This window comes from Tarenaya hassleriana, unplaced genomic scaffold (assembly GCF_000463585.1).
Source record: "Tarenaya hassleriana unplaced genomic scaffold, ASM46358v1 Cleome24, whole genome shotgun sequence".
Taxonomy (NCBI): Eukaryota; Viridiplantae; Streptophyta; class Magnoliopsida; order Brassicales; family Cleomaceae; genus Tarenaya; species Tarenaya hassleriana.
In genome coordinates, this window is record NW_010965696.1 from 399,059 (window position 1) to 418,237 (window position 19,179).

At 38.1% G+C, this 19,179-nt stretch overlaps 3 protein-coding genes across 5 annotated transcripts; 2 read left to right on the forward strand and 1 right to left on the reverse strand.

Annotated features, from left to right (window-relative positions):
• Nucleotides 1-2,148: 2,148 nt before the first annotated feature.
• Nucleotides 2,149-8,402, forward strand: LOC104815609 (phosphoinositide phosphatase SAC2-like). Of its 3 annotated transcripts, XM_010544067.2 has the most exons (16): nucleotides 2,149-2,743; nucleotides 3,204-3,408; nucleotides 3,507-3,672; nucleotides 4,253-4,475; nucleotides 4,774-4,850; nucleotides 5,093-5,280; nucleotides 5,364-5,461; nucleotides 5,568-5,701; nucleotides 5,796-5,924; nucleotides 6,301-6,658; nucleotides 6,758-6,879; nucleotides 6,994-7,107; nucleotides 7,238-7,435; nucleotides 7,516-7,665; nucleotides 7,754-7,844; nucleotides 7,997-8,402. In XM_010544067.2, exons 1-16 carry the CDS (start codon nucleotides 2,657-2,659, stop codon nucleotides 8,090-8,092), a joined length of 2,436 nt encoding a protein of 811 aa, XP_010542369.1. In that variant the 5' UTR covers nucleotides 2,149-2,656; the 3' UTR covers nucleotides 8,093-8,402. The 3 variants fall into 3 exon arrangements, with proteins under 3 accessions (XP_010542369.1, XP_010542370.1, XP_010542371.1); XM_010544068.1 differs by lacking the exons at nucleotides 2,149-2,743; nucleotides 3,204-3,408; nucleotides 3,507-3,672 and adding an exon at nucleotides 3,743-4,085; XM_010544069.1 differs by lacking the exons at nucleotides 2,149-2,743; nucleotides 3,204-3,408; nucleotides 3,507-3,672 and adding an exon at nucleotides 3,743-3,902.
• On the reverse strand, nucleotides 8,278-9,763 carry LOC104815608 (17.4 kDa class III heat shock protein). Its single transcript, XM_010544066.1, has 3 exons — nucleotides 9,630-9,763; nucleotides 9,114-9,333; nucleotides 8,278-8,639 (listed from the first exon to the last, which is right to left on the reverse strand). Exons 2-3 carry the CDS (start codon nucleotides 9,297-9,299, stop codon nucleotides 8,397-8,399), a joined length of 429 nt encoding a protein of 142 aa, XP_010542368.1. The 5' UTR covers nucleotides 9,300-9,333; nucleotides 9,630-9,763; the 3' UTR covers nucleotides 8,278-8,396.
• A 4,575-nt stretch (nucleotides 9,764-14,338) lies between these two features.
• Nucleotides 14,339-17,207, forward strand: LOC104815610 (dnaJ homolog subfamily B member 6). Its single transcript, XM_010544070.1, has 6 exons — nucleotides 14,339-14,915; nucleotides 15,371-15,464; nucleotides 15,622-15,692; nucleotides 16,003-16,059; nucleotides 16,362-16,595; nucleotides 16,787-17,207. Exons 1-6 carry the CDS (start codon nucleotides 14,805-14,807, stop codon nucleotides 16,931-16,933), a joined length of 714 nt encoding a protein of 237 aa, XP_010542372.1. The 5' UTR covers nucleotides 14,339-14,804; the 3' UTR covers nucleotides 16,934-17,207.
• The last annotated feature ends 1,972 nt before the right edge of the window (nucleotides 17,208-19,179 follow it).

Consider the following 19,179-nt stretch of genomic DNA (forward strand, 5'->3'; position numbering starts at 1 on the left):
GAAAACCCTAACATTCACACTTTCTTTAAAAAGCATCATGTAAGGGTATTCTTGTAATTTGGTATAAATTCATCTTTTTCACAATATAAGATTAATTAAAAGATTACTCATGCTTCAAAGAAAATATGGTTAAATTTTTTGGAATATATATACATTCTGGTTGGGTTATACAAATTCAGATTATATCGATAATATATAATTATATTTAAATAGATTATAATTAAAAAATTGACGTGATATATTTTTTAAAACTAATTTAATAAAAATTGATGTAATTATATTCAAAGAAAATTTTAAAGTTTCAAAATTTCTTTTACGGTAATAAAATTCGAAATAAATAAAAACGGATATAAAAATTCCAAATTTATGTATATATTCGATTTTTATATCATTCTAATTGTTTTGCTCCACGGAGAAAGGATAATAGATTGGATCATTCAGCTAGTTTTAAATTTTAATCCCATACATACATGTATTAACTTATTTTTATTTGAATAAATACCGTTATTACCTAGTTTTGTCTCTTTGAAACTATCTATAAAATTGCCTTTTCTCCTATAACAAATATATTTTAGTCACAAAACAATTAGTATAATTTTTAGTACTACTCAAAATAATATATATAGCAGAAAATGGGAAGTAAAATTCCGAACTGAAATTCTATAACAAAATGGAATATCAAGTTGAGGAAAGAACTAAGTATATTCTCCTTTTTTTTTAAAATTATAAGATTCCAATTGCCCAATTTATTCTATAAAAAGATTATTATTCCCTTCTCTATATGAGAATTTGTAGACCATCCAACAGTCCGACACGGAAATCATAAGCAAAAGTGGCATTTTATTATATTCTAATTAATTATGATTTTTTTATTGTAAATGCTGCCATATAATGAGATTTTATAAAATGTGGTAAATAAAACAGAAGAAGATATTTTTTTTTGTTTTGGTTATAATTTTGTTTTGAGTTGGAATGAAATCCTTTCAATTTAGTATATTCAAATTTTATATAAAACAATTTAGTGACAAAAATATTTTTATATATTATGTTCTAAAATATCCAAAAAAAATATCATTATTGACACATTTTTAACCTCCTTTGTTGATATACAAGTATAAAAAACTATAAGAATATTAGCAGTTTGATCTCAATAAATGATGGTATACAATTAAGTATACAAATAGGGATAAATGATACATCACAATCTATAATATGTTGTTTAAAAAATATAAAATTATAAATTTTAATGCAATTAGATGGATGGATTTGAAAAGAAAGAAAGCCATTCGAGATATAGATGACCATCTACAACTTATTTATTTAAACAAATAAAAAACAGTACATATCAAAATAAGCGAAAATTTTTTTAGGGAGAAATACTGACCCGTAATTTTTCGATATTAAAATTCACCAAATAATATTGGAAATAAAAAAAAAGGAAATAAATGAAACAAAGTATTAACAGGTCTTAGATTAAATATATATTCATGAAGTGAAAATAATTTTCAGCGTTTTAAATTAGGGAAAATTGGCATTCTGGGATATGCTGATCACGTTGGTCATTGACTAATTTAGTTTTAATTATTAACTTAATAAGATATATCTAATTGGCCATTTTGTATTTTCCATTAATTTCTTATGGTCTAAAGAGCAAAAAGTAATACAAATAAAATCCTAAATCATTGTATTTCTAACGTGGTCTGATTTTTAAAATTAAAATGAAATACGGTAGATGATAATTAGGTTTTCGTTTTTAATACGAGTCTAGTGTACTACGAATTACAATTATTTTTTTTTAAAAAATATTAGATAAAACGAAAAATAATAATATTTGTAGTATTTATATTAATTTTGCGGAATTTTTTTTATGATAAAACGAGAAGGGTCGATCTTATCAAGTAATTGTAATATTTAAAGATGAATCATTAATATCAACTCAAAATTTCAGGGAAAGAAAGGAGGGAATCTAGTTTTGGCGTAATTTGATTATAAGGAAATTAAAATACTCAGTTCCATATCAAAATTACAATAAGAATTTGAATAATTATGTACATTAAACAATATATGATTCTTATATATTGGACCATACAAATACAACACGCTATAAAAGTTACGCTTATAGTTAGCAACTCGCCCGAGTCAAACTCGCTTTTCGGGGCGAGTTTACGGCTCTGTTTCGGCCATATTTAACGAGCGCCTAGAGTTAAAAAAACAAAATTGCCCATTCCTGTTTTTTCTCGTCTCGCAATTTCTTTTGTGGTTCTTGTCACTGCAGCTCTCTCGTCATAATCATCATCTTCTTCGTTTTCTCTGCTAATCTGAAGCAATTTCGAAAATTTATGTGATTTTCCAGGAAAGTCTTTGGTTCGAAAACGATTCGAGGAAAGGGTGAATTCGGGTGTTTGTCTGGATTCTGGTCTTGTGTGTGTCTGGTTACAGTTGTAATTGTACCCATTTCTTTTTTCTCTGTGTATAGTTTTGTACGTGTGAAGATTTCAATTCTTGTGAGCTGTAAGGTTTCTGGGATTTCCTTCTGTGATCTAGTTGTTTCTTCTTCTTCTTCTTCTTCTTCTTCTTTGTCTTTTACGCTTGATCTTGTCTGGTTTCTGAATCGAAGGCCCGAGTTTTTGGAGCTCGGAGGTCAAAACGGTTTTTGATGGCGGCGTCAGAGAAATGGATCGGACAAGGAGCCGACACGAGTCCGTCGTATCTCCAGAAATTCAGGCTCTATGAAACTCGCTCGGTGATTCTCTCCTCTTGTCTATGGGATAGTTCATCACCTACGTTGATTTGCTTGTCTCTAGATGTCTTTTTATTTTTGAAATTCGAACTCGAGTTTTTGAATTTTCCCGTTTCCATGTATGGAGTTGTTGCGAGTGATGGATTAGAGATTCGAAGTGCGTGATACGTTTACAGGTTGTTCTTGCTGTTACGCGGTTGGGTAATGGCGGTGACTTTAGCTTGATGAGATGATTTATTTGATTCTGCTTCACCTGGGTTTATCTTCTGTGCTGTAAATTTAATGTCTATCGGCTATGAGATCTCTAGAAATTCCAAAGATTTGAGCTTTGATCTCGTTTGATTTTGTCCGTTATGCATCCACTTGTTACTGTTTTGGAATGTTGAACTCGTGGTCTTCCATCTGGAATGCTCCTGTCCGAGTAACGTGTTAGGCATTACTTATGTCGGATTCCTTTCTGCAGAACTTCTACATGATAGGAAGGGATAAGAACCGAACCTTTTGGAGGATCCTAAAGTTGGATAGGACAGAGCCCTCGGAGCTAAACATTCACGAAGATTCGACAACCTACAATGAAGCAGAATGCTTAGAACTCTTGAGAAGGATCCACGAGGGGAACAGGTCAACTGGTGGGCTGAGATTTATCACCGTTTGCTACGGGATAGTCGGTATGTCCCCTCCATTATCACGCCTCTTATTCGTAATAATACTTGCACCTTCTTCTTGTTTAGAACTGACATTCACATTGTGGAATCTCTCCATTTAGGATTCATAAGGTTCTTGGGACCATATTACATGCTGATTATAACAAAAAGAACGAAGCTTGGTGCAATTTGTGGGCACACCGTATATGCGGCAGTCAAGAGTGAGATGATAACAATTCCACATTCCTCTGTGCTATCCAATGTGGCTCATTCTAAGGATGAGAAAAGGTCTTACGTCACTTCTGCTTGTAAATGGAACTTGTACTTGGTATCCCTATCGACATATACGTTCAAATTATAATCCTTCACTTGTATTTAGACTCTAAGATTATTATGGTGTCTTGTTCTATAGTCCCTCGGTTTGCATAATAAGAGGTTCGGAGTTTCTCCAATAGACGAGTTTGGTATTGCAGAGATATCCATTGTGATATGAGCTTCCGTGACCAAATTCTTTCCAGGTTCTTTTGTTTTTGCTGTTTTTCTTTTGGAGATAATCCGGAAATTAGAATCCTTTCATTTTCTTATATATTTAGCCAGTTTGCATATTTGAGTTTCTTTCTATATATTCTTCTTCTCCTGCGTCTGTACAAGGAGGTACACCCGTTCTGCTATGTTTCCCGCTTAACATTTTGTGCGGCAAGGTATTATCGATAGGGGGGAAAATAATTTCAATTTCCGTCATTTTCATTTTAACGTTGTTTCATCTAATATGTTTAAATGTTGATTTTCTTTTCTTTTATTAAGGCATGCAGGATCTAAAGTGTTTTTCCATTTGCATGTTACATATTTCTCCCTCGGCATTTTACAGGTACAAGAAGCTACTCTGCTCAGTCGATCTCACGAAGGACTTCTTCTTCAGCTATTCCTATCACATCATGCATAACCTTCAGAGGAAACTGTGCAATAACGTTAAATTACGGGCTTACTATGATTCCATGTTTGTCTGGAATGAGTACTTAACCCGAGGGATTCGGAGTATCCTTAAGGATTGTTTGTGGACAGTTGCCTTGGTTTATGGATTCTTCAAGAAGGTATTTCATGTACTGAGTCTCTTATGTACTTCTTCATATAAAGGAAACGATAGCTTGAATTAACTTGTTAGATTTGATGTTCCAAAGTTGGTTGCTTTCGTATCTATAGTTGCTTGTATGAGTAAGTTTCCATGAATTTTCTGGCTTTGTTTTGGATTTTGAAGATGCGGAATTCAAGGAGAAGCTCTCTCAAAATTTAAGCTAACAGCGACCATAGCCATTGTATGAATGCTTTCTTGATGTTTTGTTCTCGTTCACGATTTTTGAACTTTTTATCTCTTGAATTTTGGAAATGTAGGTTAAACTCTCCATAGCTGAGAAGAGCTTTAAATTGACTCTCATTGCTCGTCGGTCACGCCATTATGCTGGCACGAGGTACTAACTCCATTCTTCTTCTAGTATTTCTCTCTCAGGCAGGTGTTGGGGGGGGGGCACATAACTATTTATCCTTTGAGTTTGTAGCCCATGACCTGTTTCTATATGGTGGAAATTTCTCTTTCACAGACATGCTCCCACTTCTGTGTTGAGTGCATGTAGAACAGATACCCATTTCTGGCTAACTTTAATTAACTTTTGAGTTTGTTACTGGATTCATAATCTTCTGTGTTGTGCCCCAGATATCTGAAACGTGGTGTGAATGAGAAAGGCAGGGTAGCTAATGATGTTGAGACAGAACAAATCATCTTTGAAGATGTTCCAGATGGTTGTCCTGTCCGGATAAGTTCCGTAGCTCAGAACCGGGGTTCGATTCCTTTGTTTTGGTCTCAGGAGACATCACGCTTGAATCTCAAACCTGATATAATATGTATGATATCTGTTCTCTGACCATTAAAGCTCTTGTCATTTGTCTTTTAAACTCGTTTGATAATTAATCGTATCTGTCTACAGTGTCCCAGAAAGACCCGAACTTTGAGGCGACTAGACTTCATTTCGAAAACCTCGCGAAAAGATATGGAAATCCAATCATTATATTGAACTTGATAAAGGTCAGTTTTTTTTAAACTCATCAACGATATGATCTTCTTATACACTTTAATGCTGAGATTCTGATATAATCTGCCTGCTAACTCTTAATATGTTGACTGATAACAGACGCGTGAAAAGAGGCCTCGTGAGACTATTCTGCGTGCAGAGTTTGCAAATGCCATTAGATTCATAAACAAAGGGTTGAGCAAGGAGGAACGTCTACGGCCTCTTCATTGGGATTTGCATAAACACTCGCGAAAGTAAAATGATGAACACCACTTCATATGCTACTTTCTTTTGTTAATTGTTGAAGAACAATGGCTCTTACTGAAAGTGGGTATACTCTTTTTTCAGCAAAGCTACAAACGTGTTGGGAATTCTTGGCAAGCTTACTGCTTACGCGATGAACTTGACTGGCATCTTCTACTGTCAGCTATCTTCTGATCTGAGAGCTGAAGGGATGCAGAATCCATCTGGCTTGGAGTAAGTATCCGATTCATGATCCTATCGGTTTTTCTGTAGTTTCATATAACCTTGGGAACCAGTGTTTCTGAGTAACTAGCAGAATAAATCCGGTTTAATACATAAATATAACTCCTTTTTGTCTGAGGACTACCACACAGTAAAGGATTATAAAGGGTGTGTATGGTTGCACCTCGTATGTTGTTCGTCTTTCTTGTATCCACAATATATAGGATCCTAAGTTTTTCTGATTGATTTTTTATAGTTCCTTCTTCGAAATGTAACGTTTACTTGCCTTCAAGTGAAAGTCAGCTGTAACAATCCTGCTGAATTGGCTTATAGTCCTTGTGTAGTACTACAAGTCTAATGCCTTCTCCTTCGCTCTAATTGATTGTAGGAAAAGTAATGGAGAATGTTCTACAAACGACCTTCCCGGAAAAGCTGAAACCGCCTCAAAGTTGGCAATGGAAAACGGTAACGATGATAGTGCCACCAAAGAGGACCACCAAGTGAAAACGACTATGTTTCAGAAAGGAGTCTTGAGGACAAATTGCATAGACTGTTTAGATCGCACCAACGTTGCTCAATATGCGTATGGGTTGGTAGCTCTCGGGCGTCAGCTTCATGCTCTAGGGTTTACGGAAACTACTGATATCGATCTAGAAAATCCCCTCGCCGAAGATTTGATGGGACTTTATGAGACAATGGGTGACACTCTCGCCCTTCAGTACGGAGGATCAGCAGCTCACAACAAGGTAATCGCTGTATGTACAGTTTACTTTGCTGCTTGCAGGTCGAAGATTATAGGTATTATTACCCGATCTCATTCCCTTTGCGTTTGACATTATGGACAGATATTTTGCGAGAGGAGAGGGCAATGGAAAGCCGCAACACAGTCCCAGGAATTCTTCAGAACTTTACAACGCTACTACAGTAATGCTTATATGGACGCTGAAAAGCAATACGCCATTAACATGTATGTTGACATAAGTGTCTTCTCTATACCTTCTCATACTGAACATCGAGATCAAGCACAAAGTTGTTGACTGATCTTGCTGCGATTTCTTGGCTTGTTGAATTCCTTCTGTAGGTTCTTGGGCTACTTACAGCCACAACCGGGAAAACCAGCATTATGGGAACTGGGTTCAGACCAGCATTACAATGTTGCAAGAATCGGTGCCAATGCCATTGCAGAGATTGTAAGGTACATTTTTTTTTTGGGTTTATGTGGACTCTAGAACATCTCTGGTCATTGAGAGACTGGAAATAAAAATAAAACGTACGATGCTTTTTTCCTGAATATCAGCTGAGAGAGGGGACTTTGATTTCCTTAGGTACTCGATGAAACGATCTTTATCAGAAGGTAATATTCTCTGTGAGAGCGATATATCTGCATTCGGGAAAGTAATTGGAAATGGTGAGTCCTTGCCCGAGAATGATCAAGAAACGAAAGGCCTTTCAGAGTCCACTCCCGATATCACGACGTGTGTAACCACGGAATCGGGCGAGGATGTGGCGGCATGTGTTCCAAGGTAGGCTCGTGATCACTGTGAAACCTTCTACCGGGAAATCTTTTCCATAGTGTCCCCTGACTCGGGCTTCCATGTTTCAGGCAGCCCTGCAAAGATGCGGAGCCGAATTACATTCTTGAAAACGATTGTTTCTGCTTTGATGGACACGGTGAGCAATGTGCATGCGCAGCTTTCGATATGGATTGGGTTTCCTCTTCGGGAAACTCGTGCGAAGACGAGAGCTATGGCAGGTAAAATTTTCTTTTTTTTTTGGAAAATACCAAAGCTTGTTCTCCAATGCAGCTTCTAGAAAACCGTCCCCATTTTTTTATCCCGCAGATCCATAGCACTTCGGTCTTCGGAGAACGTTCCAGAAGACATATATATAGAGTCGGCGACTTCTGCAAGCGAATCGGGTGCCAGCTCAAAGGTGAGGAGCAGCATTCTCTCCATTAAAACGCCTTGCAAAACCCAAAAAACACGGCGTTTTCAGTCGTAGAAACGCGTGATCTTGGAGATGGATCATACTTTCTTGCTCTTTTTCAAAGTTAAAAACATCGGCCTCGTCTTGTGTGGATCCAGGGAGGGGGAGCAAACGAGAGCAAGGGAGAAGCTTTGGGAGGGATTCACGAGCGATTCGTGAGGTGGGTATTGCACGGAGATGGCCATTTCTGGTGATTGGGAAGGGCTTCAAAGGACAACAGTGTCTGCAAAAAGTTTGATCAGATAGGGGTTTTGATCCGAGGTAAAGAGAGGAACTCACCCGAAGGGCGAGCTGTTCTTCTTCGGAAAGACAGAAAATCCGACATCGAGAGGGAGGAAGAGGAAAGAAGATTGGTAATTAAGTTTTCCAGACAGGAGAAGATAGAACAGACTTGTAAATACCCATTGTAACAGAAAAAGAACATCTTACATACATAAACTGCATCATCATCACACACACATCGAAACATAGGTTCCGAAGATCAAAACATTTTACATTTCAAGAGACTGAGACTTGGACGGTCTTCGGTTTCGGCGGCGGCGCCGCAACTGTCAAAACCCCGTCTTCGTATTTGGCGGTGACCGCGGCCGCGTTTGCGTCTTCGGGTAACCGGAATTTCCTCGAGAGGTTTTGAGGGTTTCTCCTCTCGAGCCGAATGTACTTGCACCCATGTTCGTTTTCTTCTCTCTTCCTCTTCCCGTTGCTCTTTATCACCAGCGTTCTCTCGTCCTTCACCGTCACCTGACACCAGTTCCAGACAGTTTCAGGTTTCGTTGCCTCTGAAACAAACACTGGTGGGAAAAAGCTTAACTTTCAGTGTCCTAAACCCTAATTCCTGGTTTCCTTGCGTCTCATACACGGAAACAAACACGCATGGAAAAAAGCTTAACTTCCACTGTCGCAAACCCTAAATCCTTGCCTCTGCTCACCGGCTCTTGCAGGGACAGTGCAAACCTAGGACTCCTGAGAAAGACACCTTCATAGCACACATTGCCAAGGAACTTAAGGGATGGATCTAAAACTATGAAAACACAACTTCTCAAGCAATTTCACATGTTCTGTACATTCATGTATAAGTTACTGACGCCATTGGAAACCACAAGCACAAACCTTGAAACCAAACCACTAAAGCATAAGATGAAATCCCAAGTCGTTAAGACACACACACATACATATATGCTTCAAACTGCGTGTATTCAGCTAGTGTATATGTACCTGGATGTCGGATTTGGTGATGCCGGGGATGTCGAGATAGAAAATGTACTCTTTGGAAGTTTCTAGAATATCGACAGGAAGAGCTCCTCTGCTATCGTTACCCTCGTTGGATCTTGAAGATGGGAACACCAATTTCTCAATCGTCTCAGGCAATCCAAACAGGTGGGCCATCGTCGCAGTGCTCATTCTCAAGTCTTCTCGCAACCCAAACAATTCCGAGCTTCAGGACCGAAAACACAGATTGTCAGTGCAAAGTGAGAAAACACATGTTCTCTTTCCCGGAAAAATTTGTGATTCTTGGATCAAATCGATGAAGAAAACGAGGACCACCATCACTGTCGGATTCCAAACGAGAGAACAGAAAACTACGTAAAAGTAGTTCTCTCTCGGTGACCCAAATAAGCTCCATTGACATGAAATGAAACTAAACTAATTTCATCACTGATTGTTTCCCGAGAAAAAAAAGGGCGGGACGCAGAGAAAACTAAATATGAATCCAATCGCGAGGAAACCCACCTGCGAACTAAGCTTCTAGCTGCCGACGATTTCGCGAGCAAAGCAAAATTAAAGAACCACAGTCCAGAGAAATCGAATCATCAATTCCGAGAAAGTTGCTCTTTAGATCTTCGCAGGGACTATTTGGATGCCAGGAAAATGTTAAAGCTACTTATAGAACACCGTAACATGTCGCAGGAAAGTTCGAGAGGGAAGAATCTACGGCTTCCGAGTGATCTGAGGCTTACACGTGTCTAAACAAATGATAACGGAAATGACGTGGCGGAATCAAAAGCTTCCACGTAGACATCATCTCAACCGTTGGATGAGAACATACTGTAAAATGTAGTGGGGAAAACCCAACTACAAGGCCCATTTATGACCCAATCCAAAAAGAGTGGGCGTTAGGGCTGGACGTTTCGGTTCGGTTCTTCGGAACCGGACCGAACCGAATCGTTAAAACGGTATTTTTTCCGATCCGAAACCGTTGTTATTTTCCGAACGGTACCATTTTTAGAGAACCGAATTTTTCCGGAATCGAACCGAACCAAACCGAACTTTAAAAATCCCGAAAAACCGAATATTTTTAAAGGAAATCTAACATTTTTTTTAATAAAACCCGGAACCGAATCGAACCGATACCGAAACCGAACCGAACCGAATACAATAAAAAACCCGATTGGTACCTATTTTTGTAAAACCGAAAGAACCGAACCGATCTATTCCGTCTCGAACCCGAACCGTTTCCCGAAACGCCCACCCCTATTGCTCTCTAAAATCAAATTAGCAATTTTTTTGGGCTTATTGATTGTCGAGACATTTCATATATTTTTTTAATTATAAAACGGTATGGTTAGAGAATGTTAGAAAATTTATTTTTTCTAAAAGATGCAATGTTTTTACACATAACATTCTAAAATTTAGAATGTCATGAATGCTTGTCTAATAATCAATGTTTTAAACTCCCATCACGTAATATTTGATTAAAATCCTCATTTGTTTTTTTACAAATAACAGTCAAATATAAAATTTTCCGTGTGCTTGTATATTTTCCATGTTTTGCTTCATTTTTTCCACAGAATCAATTAAATTATAACGAAATATTTTTTATATCTGTTGTATATAATACAACGGGCTTAACAATTTTAGCAACATATAATCATATATAATTATTTTTGACACTTCACCTGCTCACCATACTTTCTTCTCTTTATCATGAATTTATGAAAAAAAAGTAGAACGTAATAAAGATTTGAATAAAATTGAATATTTGATATTTAAACAATTAGAAAATGATACGAATCGGAAATTCTCTACTGAACTCGAAGGATAATCGACGGAAATTCTAAGAACTATTTAACAACACGTGAATTGAATCAAAAGTAGTTTTAATAGAAGAAGACAATGTAAATCCAATTCAAATTTGACTAAGAAATGTTAGAATATGAGATTTTTTTTTTAATAAAGACGATATAGGGGTGACTGGTTGCAACGCCACCAACCGTAAACAGAGCGGTTGCGATTTCTGACGGTTGGTGGCGGTTACAAAACTGATTGGTCAAACCGCAACCAAACGCTACCGCAACCAAACTTCAAAAATCAAAACGCTGCCTTTTGGATGCGTTTCGGTAGCGTTTCCATGCGTTTAAATCAAATGACCAAAATACCCTTATATAACAAATTTTTTAAAAAAAACTAAGGCCTTGAATGGTGGGAGTTTTTGGAGTTTTTAGAATCCAAAAACCAAAAAAAACAACATTCAAGTTTTTACAAAATTACTTTTCCTAAAAACTTGGAAAGCCATTTTAGTGAAAAAATCAATGAAAAACCAAAAGCTACTTTTTTTGAGTTTTCAAATATTATAAAATCCAAAAGCCAAAAATCAAAAACTAAAAACTAAAAACCAAAAACTAAACCTAAAAACCCAAAATAAAAGCCACTACCATTCAAAGTCTAAAACTCTCTTCATGATCTCTCGCTTGAAACCCCCGTCTTCATCTCATCAAACCCTCTCTTATGTGTTCTTCGATTAAGGTTTTTCTTCGTCGGAGCTCATCGGAACTCACTGGAACTCATCATCTCTGTCGTCTTCAGGTGTGTCTCTGTTTTATTTTATTACCTTTCCTCTTTTCTAGTTTCTTCGGATTTTGTGTGAATCAAAACGCTGCTAATCATCTTCGATTCAAGAACAAAGAACTGACGAGATTCTATCAATATCCAAAACAAACAAGTAATGGGTTCTGTTTTTTTTCTTCATCAGTGGAGGGAAGAATCTACGGCTTCCGAGGGATCTGAGGCTTACACGTGTCTAAACAAATGATAACGGAAATGACGTGGCGGAATCAAAAGCTTCCACGTAGACATCATCTCAACCGTTGGATGAGAACATACTGTAAAATGTAGTGGGGAAAACCCAACTACAAGGCCCATTTATGACCCAATCCAAAAAGAGTGGGCGTTAGGGCTGGACGTTTCGGTTCGGTTCTTCGGAACCGGACCGAACCGAATCGTTAAAACGGTATTTTTTCCGATCCGAAACCGTTGTTATTTTCCGAACGGTACCATTTTTAGAGAACCGAATTTTTCCGGAATCGAACCGAACCAAACCGAACTTTAAAAATCCCGAAAAACCGAATATTTTTAAAGGAAATCTAACATTTTTTTTAATAAAACCCGGAACCGAATCGAACCGATACCGAAACCGAACCGAACCGAATACAATAAAAAACCCGATTGGTACCTATTTTTGTAAAACCGAAAGAACCGAACCGATCTATTCCGTCTCGAACCCGAACCGTTTCCCGAAACGCCCACCCCTAGTTGGCGTAACTAAACCATTTATTGGCCTGGTTCAATATTTTCACCAAATTTATAAACTTTGTATGCAAAAAATAATTTTTTTATTTTTTTTTAAATAAGTTAAATATAGTGATTTCGAAAATTTTATTGTTAAAAACATTGATTATAAAATGAAAATACAAAATATTAATTTGATTTTATTGGATAGTACATAAAATTAATACTAAATTGTATTAAATTTGTATGTATCTAAATAATTAAAATTATGTTAGTTATACTAATTACACAACCTAATAATTAATTAGGTCCGTTTCTCTCTCTCTCTATATATATATATAGAGAGATATTCATCTATAAATATACATGTAGCAAATATTTATTTATTCATTATATATGTTTTTGTGATGTAACTTTTGTATATATAATAATTTATGAAAGAGGATAATGGTGAGAAAATAAATGAATGGTGTGTAATGAAATGGAGGATGAAAGCTTTTGCAAATTGCAATATTTTCAGTGTACGAGATCCGATGCAATGGCTGACCTAATTTTTATATTTTATAACAATTTCATTAATACACGTGTAATATTCTATCGCAATTACAACTTCAAATAAAAACTATATTTATCTATAGTTATGCCGTGACGCGTGGATGGGGATATGGGTTTCTACAAGCTTCTCTATTGTATTTAGACCATGTTCATCGTTACAGAAAATCATATTATATATATGTATATGTGTATGTGTGTATTAATTAATTTCAACAAAGCTATACAGATTTCCAACGTGGAATAAACTATGTCCGATGTTCAAGAACGGACCGATGGTAAATCACGTTCCAGAAGACTGTAGATGATGTCCATTAAATATTTTGATTATAATAAATTTTTCTCTACAAAAAAAAATGCCCACTTCATATCATTTTTGCAACTGTTGAAACTTTAAATTCTCCATGGTTCCAAAAGTGATTTGGAAAATGAACATTAATTAGTATGTATTTCGATATTCTGATATTGATAATGAGAAAATAAACATTGATTAGTATGGAAAATCATACTAATCATATTGATATTGAGAATAGAGAGAGAGGTCTAAAAAACATGGGGAGTACCTTGACAAAAAAAATGTATACGTTTTTTAAAATTTTAATAAAAATATTTTTTGTTTGTAATTTGAAAAATCCTTTTTAACATTTTGTATTTTGTTTTAGATTTTAACTTAGAAATTTATTTCCAAGGTATTTTGGTATTAACTATTAAGTTTACAAATATTAATTTTCGTAATGGAGATAACTGGTTATAAAAATCATCTTGAAAGATCACAGAAATTGCTTGGGAGCGTTAGAAGGCGCTAGAAAAAGACCCTCGGGGTTGGAGTAAATCACTCAAATGCCACACCCATGGAACCTTCTGGAGTCCGAATCCAACCGAAAAAATATCTCCACCGCTCATTCGCATCTCTCTGGTCAAAAATCAAAATCTAATATTACTCGGTGTTTTCATTGGTGTGATAAATGCATTTATTACACCAATTTTTATTTGATGATATTATAATTTATTTTTTTTATTTGCAGGACAATCGGAAAAAAAAATGCAAATGAAAGCAGACATAGTTGATCCTACTTTTGATATTTGACCCACACAAAAAAAAAATTAATTTGAGATAAAACATTGGTAATGAGCAAATATATGTAAGTTCAGTCGAATATTTTATTTATAAGCTGTTTACAATAACTTGTGTATATACATATGGACATGAAAGTTTTAATCACATGGCATTTTTGGACTTTGGAATATTTGAACCATTCGTCCATACTGCATACATGCAAAAGATTATATTTATTTAATTAATATTTTTATTGCGCAAGGAACAAAATAAAAATAAATAAATAAAAAAGGAAATAATATTAGGACAAAAAAGATCTCACAAGTAGTGATTCTGGAGAGTTCCAAGGCTTTGCGTCCGGAGGCGAGAGAGGAGAAAAGCTCTGTTTTTTCTCTCCTCTTCTCTCTCCGGTTTTCATCTAAGCTCCTCTTCTCTTCTACGTCACCGATCGAAACCCTAAGTTTCCCTAGTCTTCCCTTCGAGAATGCAGTTTTGATTGTTCTTTTCTACGTCACCTATCGAAACCCTAAGTTTCCGTAATCTACCCCTCGAGAATGTAGTTTTTTGTTTTTGTTTTTTTTCTTTCAAAATCATTCGAATCTCCTTGGTATCATACGCGCATATACTCCGCTGGCGTATTTGTGTAAGGATATTGATTTGCATCTGCGTTTCTGTTTCTTGGTGTTTGGTATTTGTTTGTGAAATTCGTCGAAAATAAAGAAAAATCATCGAAGCTTCGGAATTATCTGTCTGTTTTGCTTCGTGGGTTTGTGTCGGAGGAAGAAGAAGAGATGTCGGGGAACGGTGGCGAGAAAAACAACGACAATCTGTATGCTGTTTTGGGTTTGAAGAAGGAATGTACGGTGACAGAGCTCCGTAGCGCTTATAAGAAGCTCGCTCTAGTGAGTTTTTATTCTTCTTCCTTTTTTTTTCCAATTTCAATGCCTGTTTTTTGATCTTTTGTGTCTCTGTGTCTGATTCCTGAGATAGAAGTACAGGACTTAGGTTTTGTTACTTGAACTGGGCATTGGTTGTCAGAGGAGATTTCACGTAAAAGTGTGGAGTTTTGATCTCTTTGGGTCCAATATCTGATTTGTACTGGAGGGTGTCGGGATCAAGTATGTGAAAAGTCATAGCATTCGGAGTTTCATGCGATCATGCAAACTGTAAATTTTCCGGGAAAACAGCCTGGAGGAAAAGTTTCCTGGGGAAAATGGGTCATGTTTGGTCATGGAGCTCTTTCTCATAAGGAAACTTTAAGCTGATGCATCATGCACTTGGGAATTTTTCCAGGGAAAAATAATGTTTTGGACTGAAATTTTCTTGGGAAATCTTAAATTTTTGTTGGTTGGAGTAGAGATGGCATCCAGATCGCTGTTCGTCCTCGGGGAATACGGAGTATGTGGAAGAAGCAAAGAAGAAATTTCAGGCAATTCAACAGGCCTATTCTGGTAATCTCACTTGTTCCTCTCTCTTGTCATTTTTAATTATTATTTCAAGAAACAATTGGAAATTGATTATTGGATCCACAAGATATTGTTTTCCCCTGTTCCTTGATATTAAATTAATATATTGTTACTGTTTCTGATTAACTTTTTGTGGGCACAGTTCTGTCTGATTCGAACAAGAGGTTCCTGTACGACGTTGGAGCTTATGATAGTGATGATGATGACCAGAACGTAAATCTCTCTCTTTTTTTTTCTTGCTTCTTCCACAAAATTTCTCCCTTTTGTACACTCTTCTTGACCCTTCAAAATCTTGGATTTATCCCGGTAACACTAGAACAACAGTCCCGGGACTTGCTTCGAATCCAAAACGGCTCATTGTCCCGGCAAAAACATGTCTGAAAGATAGATGTAGCGAAATCTTTTCCCTGCTTGGTCAATGTGTTTCAAAGGGAAATGCTCTTATCTTTTGCTTTCTTTGCTCACTGAGACCAGATTCGATGATTTCTTGAGCAGGTTATTTACAGATCTTCTCGTTGTGCAGGGAATGGGCGATTTCTTGAGCGAAATGGCGACTATGATGAGCAAATCTAAGCCTAATGTAAGCGATTGTTTTCTAATTTCTACCATAGAATTGTTATTTGTTTGGATCAGCATAGATGAACGTTCAAGTGAACATAATCTCACCCTTCATGTCATGTTCATCAAATAATTGGTTCGGGTAGCGGTTACAGGCTTGTGATAATCTTTCCCGCGGTAAAGACATCGTTCCTTGGGAAGTTGTTTATGTATGGATTCAATGGTTACATGTTCTTGTCTTGAATTAGGATCAATCTTGCGTCTTAGACAGGAGAATGCTACGGAATTGTGTAAGTGACAGGATTCCGGGTTCTTTTTTGACAGGGGAATGCAGAGGAGAGCTTTGAACAGCTACAAGAGCTGTTTCACGAAATGTTCAACGCAGATACTGAGGCGTTCAGGTCGTCTTCTTCACGTTCTACCTCGACTTTTAATACTTCTTGTAGTGTTAGCTTTGACCCGAAAGACCAGCATTCGTCTGAAACAAGTTCAGAGAGAACGAGTTTGGACGATCACTTTGGATTTGAGGCCCGTCCTCACAGCTTCTTCTCCTTGGGAGTAAGTCTCTTTCTTACGCCTTTTCTCATATCTCGAGGGGATTATCATAAGCTTACTGTTAGGCTAGTCCAAGAATCCGTGCAACCCATCTACCGAATTCTCTGTCATGTTCTTGAGTTCTTACCTGAAAGTTTGAGTTGTTGGTTACTGATTCTTGGTTTCTTTCAACGCGCGCGAATTCGACGGAACAGGTGGAACACCAGCAAGATTTCAAGAAAGGAAAGGCGGTAAAAGGCGGCGGCGATGGCCGGAGAAACAGGAGGAAGCATAAGGTTTCGTCCTCGGGGCACGATGTTTCGTCATCGTCCTCAAACAACTACGGAGTCCCCACTTCGTAAAAACGTGACGAGCACTCTGTTCCGCTTGCTCGAACCTAACCGTTGAAAGGGGATGAACAAGGGCGGTTGTGTCTGAATCCGACGGTGGCCTTGTTTCGTTCATCCGGTGGTGGATTCGACTTCAGGCTTTAGGGTTAGCTCTCTGGTTCTTTTGGATCTCTTTGAATTTGTCAGCAGAATTTGTCGTCTTATAACGTGTTACACTATTGAAGTGTTCGTTAAGAAGAGATTCTGATATAATATTCCTTCAAGCGTATGGGGGTTTTTTGGTAAATTCATATGCTTATCCTCTTTCCGGCGACGGAATTGTTTCTCTTTCTTCGAATACTGACCCCATCCCGATTCAGATCTAGAGTCTAATCTGGCCTTCTGCAAAAAAATGCCATTCATGAATGTTGTGGATCAGCCCCGGTCGAGGTCCGCCTCGCCATTCTCTCCGATCACTCGTGTGTTTGCTAGCTACGAACGCGGCTTCCTCTTCCCGAGACGTAGGCCCGAGCTTTATGCTCGGTGCTGAACTCGTATCTCGACTGTGTCCTCTGTTTTCTTTTTCCGTTCAAACACACGAGTGATCGGAGAGAATGGCGAGGCGGACCTCGACCGGGGCTGATCCACAACAAGTGGTAGGTTCCCGAAGTCTCCAGGCGAAGTGGAAGCTTTCAAAGCTTCTGGGCGAAACAGAAGGTTCGAGGGGGCAAATGGGTCATTTGTTAAGGTCATTAATCTGACCTAGGTTTTGTGTTGTTCCCTATCTCGCATTTTTCCGGTTCTGGTTCTTTCTCTCTCTGACGGAGGCGATTTTCGCTTCTCCGTGTTCGGGACCGCCGTTCGGCGGTTTTCGGCGGTGTTTCCTGTTGTAAACCCTAGCAAAAGACGCGGCTTCCTCTTCCCGAGACGTAGGCCCGAGCTTTATGCTCGGTGCTGAACTCGTATCTCGACTGTGTCCTCTGTTTTCTTTTTCCGTTCAAACACACGAGTGATCGGAGAGAATGGCGAGGCGGACCTCGACCGGGGCTGATCCACAACATTCATGAATGGCATTTTTTTGCAGAAGGCCAGATTAGACTCTAGATCTGAATCGGGATGGGGTCAGTATTCGAAGAAAGAGAAACAATTCCGTCGCCGGAAAGAGGATAAGCATATGAATTTACCAAAAAACCCCCATACGCTTGAAGGAATATTATATCAGAATCTCTTCTTAACGAACACTTCAATAGTGTAACACGTTATAAGACGACAAATTCTGCTGACAAATTCAAAGAGATCCAAAAGAACCAGAGAGCTAACCCTAAAGCCTGAAGTCGAATCCACCACCGGATGAACGAAACAAGGCCACCGTCGGATTCAGACACAACCGCCCTTGTTCATCCCCTTTCAACGGTTAGGTTCGAGCAAGCGGAACAGAGTGCTCGTCACGTTTTTACGAAGTGGGGACTCCGTAGTTGTTTGAGGACGATGACGAAACATCGTGCCCCGAGGACGAAACCTTATGCTTCCTCCTGTTTCTCCGGCCATCGCCGCCGCCTTTTACCGCCTTTCCTTTCTTGAAATCTTGCTGGTGTTCCACCTGTTCCGTCGAATTCGCGCGCGTTGAAAGAAACCAAGAATCAGTAACCAACAACTCAAACTTTCAGGTAAGAACTCAAGAACATGACAGAGAATTTGGTAGATGGGTTGCACGGATTCTGGGACTAGCCTAACAGTAAGCTTATGATAATCCCCTCGAGATATGAGAATAACAAGAGTCTAAAACCGACCCTACCCGGAAGAGACTTAACCGACCCTAGAAGTGATGCAACATGACACGAGGGATGAGACCGAACCCTAGAGGACTTAACCCTAGGTATGTTTCTACCTAGACAGACCTAATGATCTCTAAAATCAGCCTATAAGACCTACCCTAGGTATATTTCTACCTAGCCGTGCTTGACACGCTCTAACCCTAGTCTATCGGTCCTAATCCTAGGTACGTCTCTACCTAATCAGACCTACAAGACCTAGAGAATACGACCTGACCGGACTTAACCTAGACATTCAGCCTAACCCGATCTAACGGACTTTAAACCAAGTCTAACCGGACATCTCCCTAGGTACATCTTACCTAAACGGATCTAACACACTCTAGACCAAGACCTGATTGGACTTAACACAAGGTATATTTCTACCTAACCGACCTCCTAGACTCTCGCACAAACCTGATTGGACTTACCCTAGGCATAATTTTGCCTAACCGACCTATTAGACTC